This window comes from Dendrobates tinctorius, unplaced genomic scaffold (assembly GCF_039654945.1).
Source record: "Dendrobates tinctorius isolate UK_male_01 unplaced genomic scaffold, ASM3965494v1 ptg000065l, whole genome shotgun sequence".
Classification (NCBI taxonomy): domain Eukaryota; kingdom Metazoa; phylum Chordata; class Amphibia; order Anura; family Dendrobatidae; genus Dendrobates; species Dendrobates tinctorius.
The window spans coordinates 26,719,182-26,733,936 of NW_027361733.1; the positions used below are offsets into that span (position 1 = coordinate 26,719,182).

The 14,755-nt window shown below is 40.7% G+C and overlaps 1 protein-coding gene across 2 annotated transcripts in view; it reads left to right on the plus strand.

Annotated features, from left to right (window-relative positions):
• The window catches only part of RTEL1 (regulator of telomere elongation helicase 1), a 195,007-nt gene extending 189,715 nt beyond the window's left edge, over positions 1-5,292 (plus strand). For both annotated transcript variants that reach the window (XM_073580810.1, XM_073580809.1), the window contains exons 34-35: positions 4,501-4,604; positions 4,715-5,292. In XM_073580810.1, the coding sequence (XP_073436911.1) occupies positions 4,501-4,604; positions 4,715-4,795 (185 nt within the window). In that variant the 3' untranslated portion in view covers positions 4,796-5,292. The remainder of the gene's footprint in view (positions 1-4,500; positions 4,605-4,714) is intronic.
• Positions 5,293-14,755: the final 9,463 nt, after the last annotated feature.

Genomic DNA, 14,755 nt, shown 5'->3' on the forward strand with positions numbered 1-14,755 from the left:
GAGCTCAATGCCTTTTTCCTCTCTAATATCACTCCTGACACTTCTATGGGTAATGTGTGGACGGCTCATAAAAAATACACCACTGGTGTGTTAATTAGGATAGTATCCCAAAAAAGAGAGATCGTCTCCAGGAGCAATTGACTCTCGAGAACGGACTCTATAAATTAGAAACTGCCAACTATAAATATGCAAAACACAAGCCGCGGAGACACCATCACATGTTTCTCAACGCAAGCAATGACTAGCCAGGTCTTTCACCGGGAAGGAACAACCACGGGAAGGGCAGTCTCCAATGAAGGAAACCACCTATGCCCGAAACAGCTGTCTGTGGATGGATACCATGTTTTGGCATAGGTGGATTCCTTCATTGGAGACTGCCCTTCCCGTGGTTGTTCCTTCCCGGGGAAAGACCTGGCTAGTCATTGCTTGCGTTGAGAAACATGTGATGATGTCTCCGCGGCTTGTATTTTGCATGTTTTTGCATATTTCCCATAAGGGATGGGGGCATTGCTCTAGAATCACTGCATTGAGAAACGTGATGGTGTCTCCGCAGTGTTGGATGTTGATCTCCATGAGTTCATTCATCCTCATTTTTCACAGTCTTTTGCTAGGCATTGCTCCTACTACCCAGTTTCCTACTCCACACTGATGAGGGGCAATACCCCGAAACAGCTGTCTGTGGATGGATACCATGTTTTGGCATAGGTGGTTTCCTTCATTGGAGACTGCCCTTCCCGTGGTTGTTCCTTCCCGGGGAAAGACCTGGCTGGTCATTGCTTGCGTTGAGAAACATGTGATGGTGTCTCCGCGGCTTCTGTTTTGCATGTTTTTACATATTTCCCATAAGGGATGGGGGCATTGCTCTAGAATCACTGCGTTGAGAAACATGTGATGGTGTCTCCGCAGTGTTGGATGTTGATCTCCATGAGTTTATTCGTCTTCATCGCCGCGTCTGACAGGTAAGTAACGACCGCCGACCACTGCTGCGTCGCTGGTGAGATCTGTCTGTTTGGCAGCTCACTAGCGACCATTTAACGATGCACCAGCGATCCTGACCGGGTCGTATCGTTGTCGGGATCGCTGGTGCATCGCTAAATGTGACGGTACCCTAAAACAAACTCTCTAGTATCTCACGTTTATTCATCTTTATTATCGACACTCATCATACACTCCCCTCTTTCCCTCCCCATTCTGTTTAAGACTAGATTAGTCATGTTATATTTGTTTTTCTACAAATATTTAAAAATTAAGATAACGAAGTCAGGGATAACGTATGACATATTGTGTCTTTTCCTATGTACTTCCCCCTGCGAGGGGATCCTTGTACTCTAATGTGAATGTATTTCATGTTTAATGATGTTTCCTTTCCAATAAAACCGTTGAAACTAAAAACAAATAGAAATAAGTGTGTACAAAAAGCAGTAAATGTCTCGAAAAAGAGAGCTGCCACTAAGATGTTACATGACATGAAACTTCATAATTACAAATAGGTATCTGCCAAATAGACACAGAAAAAACAACAAATCAGCCTAGAAAAAACCTAAAAGGAATAATCCTATAGTTGCTACCCAAGCATACATACTATTTATGAAAGACTCAAAAAACTTTAAATGAAATGAATTGCATCTAGGTTCCCCAAAATGCAATGCTAGCATGTAAACAAAATGATGAGAGGGGAAAAGGAAAAACATATCACAATGTGTAATAAAGACACAATGGTCACAAAACCAACATCCGGATTCCCACAGTGCAGTGCTAGCTTATACTATAGTAACGGGGATACATGTGGATTCAGCATAAACAAATGAAGAAAATACCTAATAATGAACCCAGTGGCCACTCTCCACCCCCCCAGTTTGTTTTATGTCGACGTTTGATGTAAAGCAAATGCCTCGTACCGACATTATCACTTGCGTTCTACATGTTGCATCTTCGGTGCTATAGTGTAACAGTTATCTGTTCAAATGTTTACTGTTAACTTAAAAAAAATGTTAAAGAATTGTTAAATTCTGTGGAAGCATGGTTGAAAAGCAATGTCTGACTTTCATTTGTTCATTTTCATAGATTTTTGATTTATTATTACTTTTGTCAGATTCAAGTTATTTGTGTCACCAGTGTGGGTTTTTCTGTCATTAAACGAGCGGAACCAACAATTTTAATCACGTGTGTATGTAGCCAGCCTGGTTTGTTGAGCATGAATATGTACAATGAGTAACTTCTTGGTGTTCATGGTTGGTAAGTCATCATCTCGGATGCTATAAGTGATAAGAAAGAATCAGAGATCAATCTCTGCCATTATCCGGCTTGGGTTTCCATGGATGTTATTGGACATGATCAACTTTTCAGCTACAGCAGCCGAGGAAATTCGGCACGGCAGATCAACTTTGAAGGGTGTTTGCCATCAGTTGGCATCTGCAATGTTTTTTCATGTCACAATAAGGCACTGATGGTTGGCAAAAATGGTCTAAATCTGCCTTGTTTGTGCATGAAAAATTTCTACTGTATATCCAGTTGTAGACAATTACTGCAAAAAAAGCCGTTATATATATATATATGTATATATATATATATATATATATATATATATATATATATATATATATATATATATATATCTTACAGTTATTGTTAGGTTCTTTAGAAGGACATAGATCTGGGGATTTATTCTGACAGAATTTTATAGTCTGAACTGGATGGACTAATGTCTTTTTTCGGCCTTACTAACTATGTTACTACTATGTTAGGATTTTAACTTTCTTTTTAACACTTGCTGTAAGTGTCAGTAGGGCAGTCTATAAGGGCCTTTTATTAGGTACGGTAATTGCATACAGTGGGGAAATTAAATTATGTAAAAATCATACAATGTGATTTTTTTTTGGCTCTTATTTTTAGATTCTGTTTCTCACAGTTGAAGTGTACCTACAATAAAAATTACACACCTCTCCATTCTTTGTAGGTGGGAAACTTGCAAAATCGGCAGTGTATCAAATACTTATTTTCCCCACTGTCTATAGCTTTTTAGGAGCGATACAAGCCTTCTATGGTGTGGTATAGAAGGCCTTGCATACGTGTCATAGTAAATAAGTCATAAGTATGGGTATTCAAAGAAGTTTTGTCTGGGGTTCACAACAGTTTATCTTTAGAACATTATAGCCAAGTTGATGTATATTAGGGGCGCACTGGTTTTGGAGTGACTGGCCTTTTCATTAGCCTCTTTCCCCTGGATGCTAGCTGATCATGGTGACCCCTCTACAAGGAGCGCCTCAATTATAGGAATTTAGTCACATCATCCAGTAAAATCAATGTTCTTTGTTTAAATTCCCATTAAAACCATAGGATCCATGTAACAAAGTTAAAAAAACCTCCTGTCAATAAGGACGTTTGTCGTGCCAGAAACGCGTTAGATTTTAAAGTTGTTACATGGGTCCTTTTGCTATAATGGGAATTTAAATAAAGAACATTGATTTTAGCTGATGGATGCGCCAATATCTTGCTCTCTTTTCGCTCATATTTTGGCAAATGCTTCACCACCTGGATTCAGCACCCACCAATTGCAGATCCCAGTGCATTTACCCTGCGGCAGACATGGTGAGCTAAATACAATTTCTCAATTATAACAACTCTTTCCTATTTATGTCATCTGAGGAAAGAAAGGGGGCTGCTGTCCCTTTTAAAGTTCTAAATTGAAATTTTCCTTAAAAGTTTAGTTGCAGTAATCCTGGAGAATCTACTGGGGATATTTCTAAGTGTTGTAACGACAAAGGAATGAATAAGTTGAGAAACATTTGTACATGTTGAGAAATCTTATCTTAATTGTTTCCCCTAAAAAAAAAAACAAAAAGCACAAGTTTTCTAGACGGGCACCTTCTTGGAAGCCTGGTGATACCCCACAGTGGAGTATTTCCAGTAAGGAGTGGCGGCTCTGGCAGAAACCAGATGCCGGGGAAGATAACTTGGTAAAAAGCAGAAGTGACCTCATCCATAATCACTGAGCTTTACATAAGCCTACATTATGCCTCCTGCAGGGAGCTCAGTGTCTTTCCTTCCCCAGGACCCAGATACGTGATTCATAAGAAATCTGCATTCTTATTGCAGCTGCTCCAGCCAAAAACCCCGAAGTCGTCCATATCTGCCAATTCTGTTCTTAGGAAAGCTAATCCTAGAAAAAGTACATTGGCCATCATGACAGCTTTCCTAGAGTCCTGATGAGCCGCAGAAAAGGAGATAACAGTATGGTATTCAACAAAATCTATGAAAGGTGAATGGCGGCCATATTGGTTGGTCCTTTCTAACATGCAATGAAGATTGACTTAAAAGGGTCAATAACAGACAGGTTTCTATTCCTGTTACATAGAATCATAGAATGTTAGAGTTTACCTCAAGGGTAATCGTGACCAACCCCCTACTCAATGCAGATGGTTGGACATGTGCCCTTTAGAAATTGTAGACCACCATTGAAGGTCCAGAGGTTAAGACTTTCTTCCCATTTTTTTTCCCCAGAGGGTCCAACCTGTCCCCACTGCAAAATGAAAGGGTCTGTGCCTTTTAAATGCACATCATGTGACTTCTACTGTTGTAGAGTGTGCTGGGACCAGCTCCTAAAGGTTTGTGGAATTTAAGGGGTGTAGCAGCATGTAAATATTTAGGACTAGGTAACCCATGTTTGAGCATGGATTTATTGGCACATTTTGATCTTTTTAATTTTATTTTTCAGAAGAGCAAACTGTGTCCCAGCTGCAAAAGTAGCATCAAGAAGCACCAACTAGGACAGATGTTTTTCATGGCGCCATCTTGAGGTCAAAGATGTCTTTTACAGTGGAGAATGGATTCAAGCCGCACACTATGCACTTACCCTGGTCCTAGAGAAGAAAATGCATCGCTAAAGGAAGTCTCCCTCACCTCTCCAATTCTATGGAGGAGATATTCAGATTTTTACTCTGAGAGGAAGTGAAACAGCGCCACTCCCACTTACAGGTTGTGTGTGATATTGCATCTCTGCCGACCTGCAGTACCACAGACCACCTGTAGGCAGGTATGGCACTGTTTGAAGAATAACAAACCAATTCATCTGGAATATTGGATGCCAGATTTAAGGAATTAGTTGTTTTTTCCTCAGACTTCCCGTCACCTGTTTAGAAACCTTCACTATCTGATTTCCCAAAGGACACTATCTGGGTTCATTGACCTGACAGGACATTACATACTCAGACTAGAAGTGACGCACATGGCTCTGCCCTTTACTCCTTCTGTGGATTTCACTGTACATTTTGTAATAAATTTGATACAATTCAATCAAGCAATTGCCATTTGTATGGGGGTTTCATAAAGAGAGTGCATTTCACAGTTAAAATGTGATGATATATCGCTTTGTAAATGCATTGCTGAAAAAAGGGCAGATAACTGTACAACTACACATAGCAGATGTCTTGAGTGTCCCCCAATAAAGTTCTACATTCATCTCGTGCACAAAGTATCTGTAGGGTGATGGGGATAAGGGGCAGCCCACATCCTCTGGTGTTGGGGACCCCATACACATTAGAATAAGCTATCCCATGAATTTTTTTTTTCATTACATGTGTGTATATAGTGTGAGTGTAATATACTCTCCTACTGACGCTCTCTCCGGTGTCTCGCGCCATTCCGTTCCTCTTCTCAGTGATGTCACCGCATGAGGCTGGACTAAAAAGGAGACCGCGACTTTTGCTCTATACAGCAATGCTGTGGTATTTCTGGATTATAGCACAAGCGATCAGATGATCGCAGCTTCATGTCCCCAAAGGGGACTAACAAGTTAATAAAAAAAAAAAAAAAAAAGTTTAAAAAAAAAATGAAAAAAATAAACGTATAAGTTCAAATCACCCCTCTTTTACCCCATTAAAAATATATATAAAAAATACACATGTGGTATTGTTACGTTCAGAAAAGTTTGAACTATCAACATCTAAAAATGATTAATCCGATCTGTAAACACCAAAAATTGAAAAAAAATCAACAACGCCAAAATTGCTTTTTTTTTGGGTGCAATAACACAAGGCTTTGTAACAAGTGATCATATAAAAAATAAAACCATTGCCTCACCCCTTAAAAAAATCCATCTCACAGCTCCATCGATCCAAAAATGAAAACGATACAGATATCGGAACCCAAAAAAATGTTGTTTTCAAAACTTCTAATTTTTTTTTTTTCACCACTAAAATGCTAAAAAAAAAAACAAGCAAAACTTGACATGTTTGGTATCAGCGTAACCTTACTAATCAGAATTGTATCGCAGGTTAATTCCAACACACAATCTACACCATAAAAACAATGCCATCCTTGCCAGGGCGGGGAGGTCACAATTTCGCTGGACTTGGAATTATTTTCCAGTACATAGCCTGGTTAAAATAATGGTGTCATTTCAAGTTACAAGTCCACCATGTCCCATTCACGTTAGAAGTCAGATCTTGAATACTGAGTGCAGCTTTGGATGTGATTGGAGTATGAGATATAATGCAACGTGATAAAAGTTAATGATAAGTAAAGTTTAAAAAGGCTGCCGAGAATTAGTAAAATGTCTGCTCCCCACCCCCACCTCCTGAAAAAGTCTCACCCTTGTCCATGGGCTAAACTGCGATGACAAACGCAGCTATTGTAAATGAACGCAACATTTAAAAAAAAAAACAATAACCTTTAAAGTTGGCAAAGTTTCACATACTTGTATACTTGCCAGCAACATAATGCGTGAATCATACATGGAGACGGATAAATTGTGCAATTCAGATTGTGTTAAGTGTGTGACTGAAAAGCGTAATAATTACTTAATAAACTCCACGTGAAGTGATTCAATCAAAAAATGTTTGCAATGTACAACCGTGTGTTAATCTATAAATGTATTATAGACGTTACATTCTTGTACATAGGAGCAGTGTAAGGGTATGTGCACACGGTGCGGATTCGTGTGCGGATTTTTCAGTGCAGAATCCGCAGGTAAAATTACCTGCAGAATTACTGTGGTTTTTGTGCGGATTTTCCCTGCGTTTTTACACCTGCGGATTCCTATAATGGAATGGGTGTAAAAACGCTGCAGAATCCGCACAAAGAATTGACATGGTGCGGAAAATAAACCGCTGTGTTTCCGCAGCATGTGCACTGCGGTTTTTGTTTTACATTGACTAAAATGATACTGTACATCCCATGGAAAACTGCTGCGGATCCGCAACGCCAAATCCGCAACGTGTGCACATACCCTTATAGTGGTTATATTCTTGTACATAGGGGGCAGTATTATAGTAGTTATATTCTTGTACATAGAGGGCAGTATTATAGTAGTTATATTCTTGTACATAGGAGCAGTATTATAGTAGTTATATTCTTGTACATGGGGTCAGTATTATAGTAGTTATATTCTTGTATATAGGAGCAGTATTATAGTAGTTATATTCTTGTACATAGGGGCAGGATTATAGTAGTTATATTCTTGTACATAGGGGCAGTAATGTAGTAGCTATATTCTTGTACATGGGGCAGTATTATAGTAGTTATATTCTTGTACATAGGGGGCAGTATTATAGTAATTATTTTCTTGTACATGGGGCAGTATTATAGTAGTTATATTCTTATACATAGGGGGCAGTATTATAGTAGTCATATTCTTGTACATAGGAAGCAATCTTATAGTAGTTATATTCTTGTACATAGGGACATTATTATAGTAGTTACAGTTGTGGCCAAAAGTATAGACACCCCTGCAATTCTGTCAGATAATACTCAGTTTCTTCCTGAAAATGATTGCAAACACAAATTCTTTGGTATTATTATCTTCATTTAATTTGTCTTAAATGAAAAACCACAAAAGAGAATGAAGCAAAACATTGATCATTTCACACAAAACTCCAAAAAAGGGCCAGACAAAAGTATTGGCACCCTCAGCCTAATACTTGGTTGCACAACCTTTAGCCAAAATAACTGCGACCAACCGCTTCCGGTAACCATCAATGAGTTTCTTACAATGCTCTGCTGGAATTTTAGACCATTCTTCTTTGGCAAACTGCTCCAGGTCCCTGATATTTGAAGGGTGCCTTCTCCAAACTGCCATTTTTAGATCTCTCCACAGGTATTCTATGGGATTCAGGTCTGGACTCATTGCTGGCCTCCTTAGAAGTCTCCAGTGCTTTCTCTCAAACCATTTTCTAGTGCTTTTTGAAGTGTGTTTTCGGTCATTGTCCTGCTGGAAGACCCATGACCTCTGAGGGAGACCCAGCTTTCTCACACTGGGCCCTACATTATGCTGCAAAATTTGTTGGTAGTCTTCAGACTTCATAATGCCATGCACACGGTCAAGCAGTCCAGTGCCAGAGGCAGCAAAGCAACCCCAAAACATCAGGGAACCTCCGCCATGTTTGACTGTAGGGACCGTGTTCTTTTCTTTGAATGCCTCTTTTTTTCTCCTGTAAACTCTATGTTGATGCCTTTGCCCAAAAAGCTCTACTTTTGTCTCATCTGACCAGAGAACATTCTTCCAAAACGTTTTAGGCTTTTTCAGGTAAGTTTTGGCAAACTCCAGCCTGGCTTTTTTATGTCTCGGGGTAAGAAGTGGGGTCTTTCTGGGTCTCCTACCATACAGTCCCTTTTCATTCAGACGCCGACGGATAGTACGGGTTGACACTGTTGTACCCTCGGACTGCAGAGCAGCTTGAACTTGTTTGGATGTTAGTCGAGGTTCTTTATCCAACATCCGCACAATCTTGCGTTGAAATCTCTTGTCAATTTTTCCTTTCTGGCCACATCTAGGGAGGTTAGCCACAGTGCCATGGGCTTTAAACGTCTTGATGACACTGCGCACGGTAGACACAGGAACATTCAGGACTTTGGAGATGGACTTGTAGCCTTGAGATTGCTCATGCTTCCTCACAATTTGGTTTCTCAAGTCCTCAGACAGTTCTTTGGTCTTCTTTCTTTTCTCCATGCGCAATGTGGTACACACAAGGACACAGGACAGAGGTTGAGTCAACTTTAATCCATGTCAACTGGCTGCAAGTGTGATTTAGTTATTGCCAACACCTGTTAGGTGCCACAGGTAAGTTACAGGTGCTGTTAATTACACAAATTAGAGAAGCATCACATGATTTTTCGAACAGTGCCAATACTTTTGTCCACTCTCTTTTTTATGTTTGGTGTGGAATTATATCCAATTTGGCTTTAGGACAATTGTTTTTGTGTTTTTTCATTTAAGACAAATTAAATGAAGATAATAATAACAAAGAATTTGTGTTTGCAATAATTTTCAGGAAGAAACTGAGTATTATCTGACAGAATTGCAGGGGTGTGAATACTTTTGCCACAACTGTATATTATTGTACATAGGGAGAAGTATTATAGTAGTTATATTCTTGTACATAGAAGGCAGTACAGTGTTGGCCATAAGTATTGACACCCCTGCAATTCTGTCAGATTATACTCAGTTTCTTCCTGAAAATGATTGCAAACACAAATTCTTCGGTATTATCTTCATTTAATTTGTCTTAAATGAAAAAACACAAAAGAGAATGAAGCAAAAAGCAAAACATTGATCATTTCACACAAAACTCCAAAAAAGGGCCAGACAAAAGTATTGGCACCCTCAGCCTAATACTTGGTTGCACAACCTTTAGCCAAAATAACTGCGACCAACCGCTTCCGGTAACCATCAATGAGTTTCTTACAATGCTCTGCTGGAATTTTAGACCATTCTTCTTTGGCAAACTGCTCCAGGTCCCTGATATTTGAAGGGTGCCTTCTCCAAACTGCCATTTTTAGATCTCTCCACAGGTGTTCTATGGGATTCAGGTCTGGACTCATTGCTGGCCAACTTAGGCCTCTTTCACACATCCGTTTTGTGCCGTCAGGCGAGATCCGGCTTTTTTTGTAAAACCGGATCCGGCGAAATGCAATGCCGCATCCGGTTTTTCCCCATTGACTTGTATTAGCGCCGGATCGCGCCGGATGGCATTGCGGTTCGTCCGTTTTTTGCCGGATCCGGCTATTTGTCTCATTCCGGCGTCTGTAAAAAACGGCTACTGTAACGTTTTTTTGTCTCCGGCGAAAAAGCCGGAAGCGCCGGATCCGACCCTTCCGGCTTTTTGCCACAATGAAAGTCTATGGGCGCCGGAATGCGCCGGATCCAACAAAAGACGGATCCAGCCACCGGATCCGTTTTTTTAAGTCTGCGCATGCTCAGATCAAATTGACCAGCCCCCAGGAAACAGATATAACCTGCTAGACTGATCCGGCAGAAAAACGGATCCGTTTCTACAGTTCTCCAAAATTTACGCCGGATCCGTTTTTTCTAAAAATAGCCGGATCCTGCCTGACGGCAAAAAACTGATGTGTGAAAGTAGCCTTAGAAGTCTTCTTGTACATAGGGAGCAGTATTATAGTAGTTATACTCTTGTACATAGGGGCAGTATTATAGTAGTTATATTCTTGTACATAGGGGGCAGTATTATAGTAGTTATATTCTTGTACATAGGGGCAGTATTATAGTAGTTATATTCTTGTACATAGGGGCAGGATTATAGTAGTTATATTCTTGTACATAGGGGCAGTAATGTAGTAGCTATATTCTTGTACATGGGGCAGTATTATAGTAGTTATATTCTTGTACATAGGGGGCAGTATTATAGTAATTATTTTCTTGTACATGGGGCAGTATTATAGTAGTTATATTCTTATACATAGGGGGCAGTATTATAGTAGTCATATTCTTGTACATAGGAAGCAATCTTATAGTAGTTATATTCTTGTACATAGGGACATTATTATAGTAGTTACAGTTGTGGCCAAAAGTATAGACACCCCTGCAATTCTGTCAGATAATACTCAGTTTCTTCCTGAAAATGATTGCAAACACAAATTCTTTGGTATTATTATCTTCATTTAATTTGTCTTAAATGAAAAACCACAAAAGAGAATGAAGCAAAACATTGATCATTTCACACAAAACTCCAAAAAAGGGCCAGACAAAAGTATTGGCACCCTCAGCCTAATACTTGGTTGCACAACCTTTAGCCAAAATAACTGCGACCAACCGCTTCCGGTAACCATCAATGAGTTTCTTACAATGCTCTGCTGGAATTTTAGACCATTCTTCTTTGGCAAACTGCTCCAGGTCCCTGATATTTGAAGGGTGCCTTCTCCAACTGCCATTTTTAGATCTCTCCACAGGTATTCTATGGGATTCAGGTCTGGACTCATTGCTGGCCTCCTTAGAAGTCTCCAGTGCTTTCTCTCAAACCATTTTCTAGTGCTTTTTGAAGTGTGTTTTCGGTCATTGTCCTGCTGGAAGACCCATGACCTCTGAGGGAGACCCAGCTTTCTCACACTGGGCCCTACATTATGCTGCAAAATTTGTTGGTAGTCTTCAGACTTTATAATGCCATGCACACGGTCAAGCAGTCCAGTGCCAGAGGCAGCAAAGCAACCCCAGGGAACCTCCGCCATGTTTGACTGTAGGGACCGTGTTCTTTTCTTTGAATGCCTCTTTTTTTCTCCTGTAAACTCTATGTTGATGCCTTTGCCCAAAAAGCTCTACTTTTGTCTCATCTGACCAGAGAACATTCTTCCAAAACGTTTTAGGCTTTTTCAGGTAAGTTTTGGCAAACTCCAGCCTGGCTTTTTTATGTCTCGGGGTAAGAAGTGGGGTCTTTCTGGGTCTCCTACCATACAGTCCCTTTTCATTCAGACGCCGACGGATAGTACGGGTTGGCACTGTTGTACCCTCGGACTGCAGAGCAGCTTGAACTTGTTTGGATGTTAGTCGAGGTTCTTTATCCAACATCCGCACAATCTTGCGTTGAAATCTCTTGTCAATTTTTCCTTTCTGGCCACATCTAGGGAGGTTAGCCACAGTGCCATGGGCTTTAAACTTCTTGATGACACTGCGCACGGTAGACACAGGAACATTCAGGTCTTTGGAGATGGACTTGTAGCCTTGAGATTGCTCATGCTTCCTCACAATTTGGTTTCTCAAGTCCTTAGACAGTTCTTTGGTCTTCTTTCTTTTCTCCATGCGCAATGTGGTACACACAAGGACACAGGACAGAGGTTGAGTCAACTTTAATCCATGTCAACTGGCTGCAAGTGTGATTTAGTTATTGCCAACACCTGTTAGGTGCCACAGGTAAGTTACAGGTGCTGTTAATTACACAAATTAGAGAAGCATCACATGATTTTTCGAACAGTGCCAATACTTTTGTCCACTCTCTTTTTTATGTTTGGTGTGGAATTATATCCAATTTGGCTTTAGGACAATTGTTTTTGTGTTTTTTCATTTAAGACAAATTAAATGAAGATAATAATAACAAAGAATTTGTGTTTGCAATAATTTTCAGGAAGAAACTGAGTATTATCTGACAGAATTGCAGGGGTGTGAATACTTTTGCCACAACTGTATATTATTGTACATAGGGAGAAGTATTATAGTAGTTATATTCTTGTACATAGAAGGCAGTACAGTGTTGGCCATAAGTATTGACACCCCTGCAATTCTGTCAGATAATACTCAGTTTCTTCCTGAAAATGATTGCAAACACAAATTCTTCGGTATTATTATCTTCATTTAATTTGTCTTAAATGAAAAAACACAAAAGAGAATGAAGCAAAAAGCAAAACATTGATCATTTCACACAAAACTCCAAAAAAGGGCCAGACAAAAGTATTGACACCCTCAGCCTAATACTTGGTTGCACAACCTTTAGCCAAAATAACTGCGACCAACCGCTTCCGGTAACCATCAATGAGTTTCTTACAATGCTCTGCTGGAATTTTAGACCATTCTTCTTTGGCAAACTGCTCCAGGTCCCTGATATTTGAAGGGTGCCTTCTCCAAACTGCCATTTTTAGATCTCTCCACAGGTGTTCTATGGGATTCAGGTCTGGACTCATTGCTGGCCAACTTAGGCCTCTTTCACACATCCGTTTTGTGCCGTCAGGCGAGATCCGGCTTTTTTTGTAAAACCGGATCCGGCGAAATGCAATGCCGGATCCGGTTTTTCCCCATTGACTTGTATTAGCGCCGGATGGCATTGCGGTTCGTCCGTTTTTTGCCGGATCCGGCTATTTGTCTCATTCCGGCGTCTGTAAAAAACGGCTACTGTAACGTTTTTTTGTCTCCGGCGAAAAAGCCGGAAGCGCCGGATCCGACCCTTCCGGCTTTTTGCCACAATGAAAGTCTATGGGCGCCGGAATGCGCCGGATCCAACAAAAGACGGATCCAGCCACCGGATCCGTTTTTTTAAGTCTGCGCATGCTCAGATCAAATTGACCAGCCCCCAGGAAACAGATATAACCTGCTAGACTGATCCGGCAGAAAAATGGATCCGTTTCTACAGTTCTCCAAAATTTACGCCGGATCCGTTTTTTCTAAAAATAGCCGGATCCTGCCTGACGGCAAAAAACTGATGTGTGAAAGTAGCCTTAGAAGTCTTCTTGTACATAGGGAGCAGTATTATAGTAGTTATACTCTTGTACATAGGGGCAGTATTATAGTAGTTATATTCTTGTACATAGGGGGCAGTATTATAGTAGTTATATTCTTGTACATAGGGGCAGTATTATAGTAGTTATACTCTTGTACATAGGGGGCAGTATTATAGTAGTTATATTCTTGTACATAGGGGGCAGTATTATAGTAGTTATATTCTTGTACATAGGGGGCAGTATTATAGTAGTTATATTCTTGTACATAGGAGCAGTATTATAGTAGTTACAGTATATTCTTGTACATAGAAAGCAGTATTAGAGTAGTCTTGTGTATGGAGGGGGGCAAAGTGTGCAGAACTGGGGCGGGACAGAGGTTTGGTGAGGCAACTTATGATTGTCAAATTCCTAAAGCCCCCGTTACACATAGCGATATTGCTACGTCACCGATTTTGTGACATAGCAGCGATATTGCAAGCGATATCGCTATGTCTGATACTTACCTCCTACCGGCTCCCCTGCTGGTTATCGCTGGTCGTGCGAGAACGTCCTGGACCATTTCTCATCGGGCACTTCCTGCTGGGCTTCCTGTGGCACCGACGAGCGACGCGTGGACTTGGGCGGGAGGACGTCAGGATCGCCTCGTCTGACAGGTAAGTAACGACCCCTGCTATGTCGCTGGTGAGATCTGCCTGTGTGGCAGCTCACTAGTGACCACTTAGCAGCGATACATATCGTTGTCGAGATTGCTGGTGCATCGCTAAGTGTAACGGTACCCTAACAAATGGTGGTGTTTGCTACACAATAAATCTTACTCCAGAGCAGGGGCTCACACAGAGGTGTACACCACTGGTCCAGCACTCTGACCCCCGTCCATGTCCTCATCAAGAGCAGCGTTTTTCATGCCGGTCTTGACGTAACAAGTCTTTAGACTTCTTTATTCTGGTGTGCCTCTGTAACCCCATTATCTCATGATGGCATGACTGACTTTGCTGACTTTGTACCTTAAGGATAAAAAGGGTTAATCTGCTCACATGATTTTGAGACAACTTGACCCCATGATATCATGGTACGACTTGTGTTTTGCTTTAGGAAGAATGACACGGTTGTGTGGAAGTCCTTGGATTTGCAAGTCATGCTTTGTGGCTCTAGGCTCTAAATTAGTCATAGGACCGTCAAATGCATTTTGCCAGGAACGTTTTGTGAGTAGTCCGAGCAGGGAACCATTCTGACTAATGTGAATCCCTGAGGTCTCTGATTACGCAGTTTTGGGATTTGGAATGTAAAACATTTCATATCATTGCCAGGATTTAAAATGCTA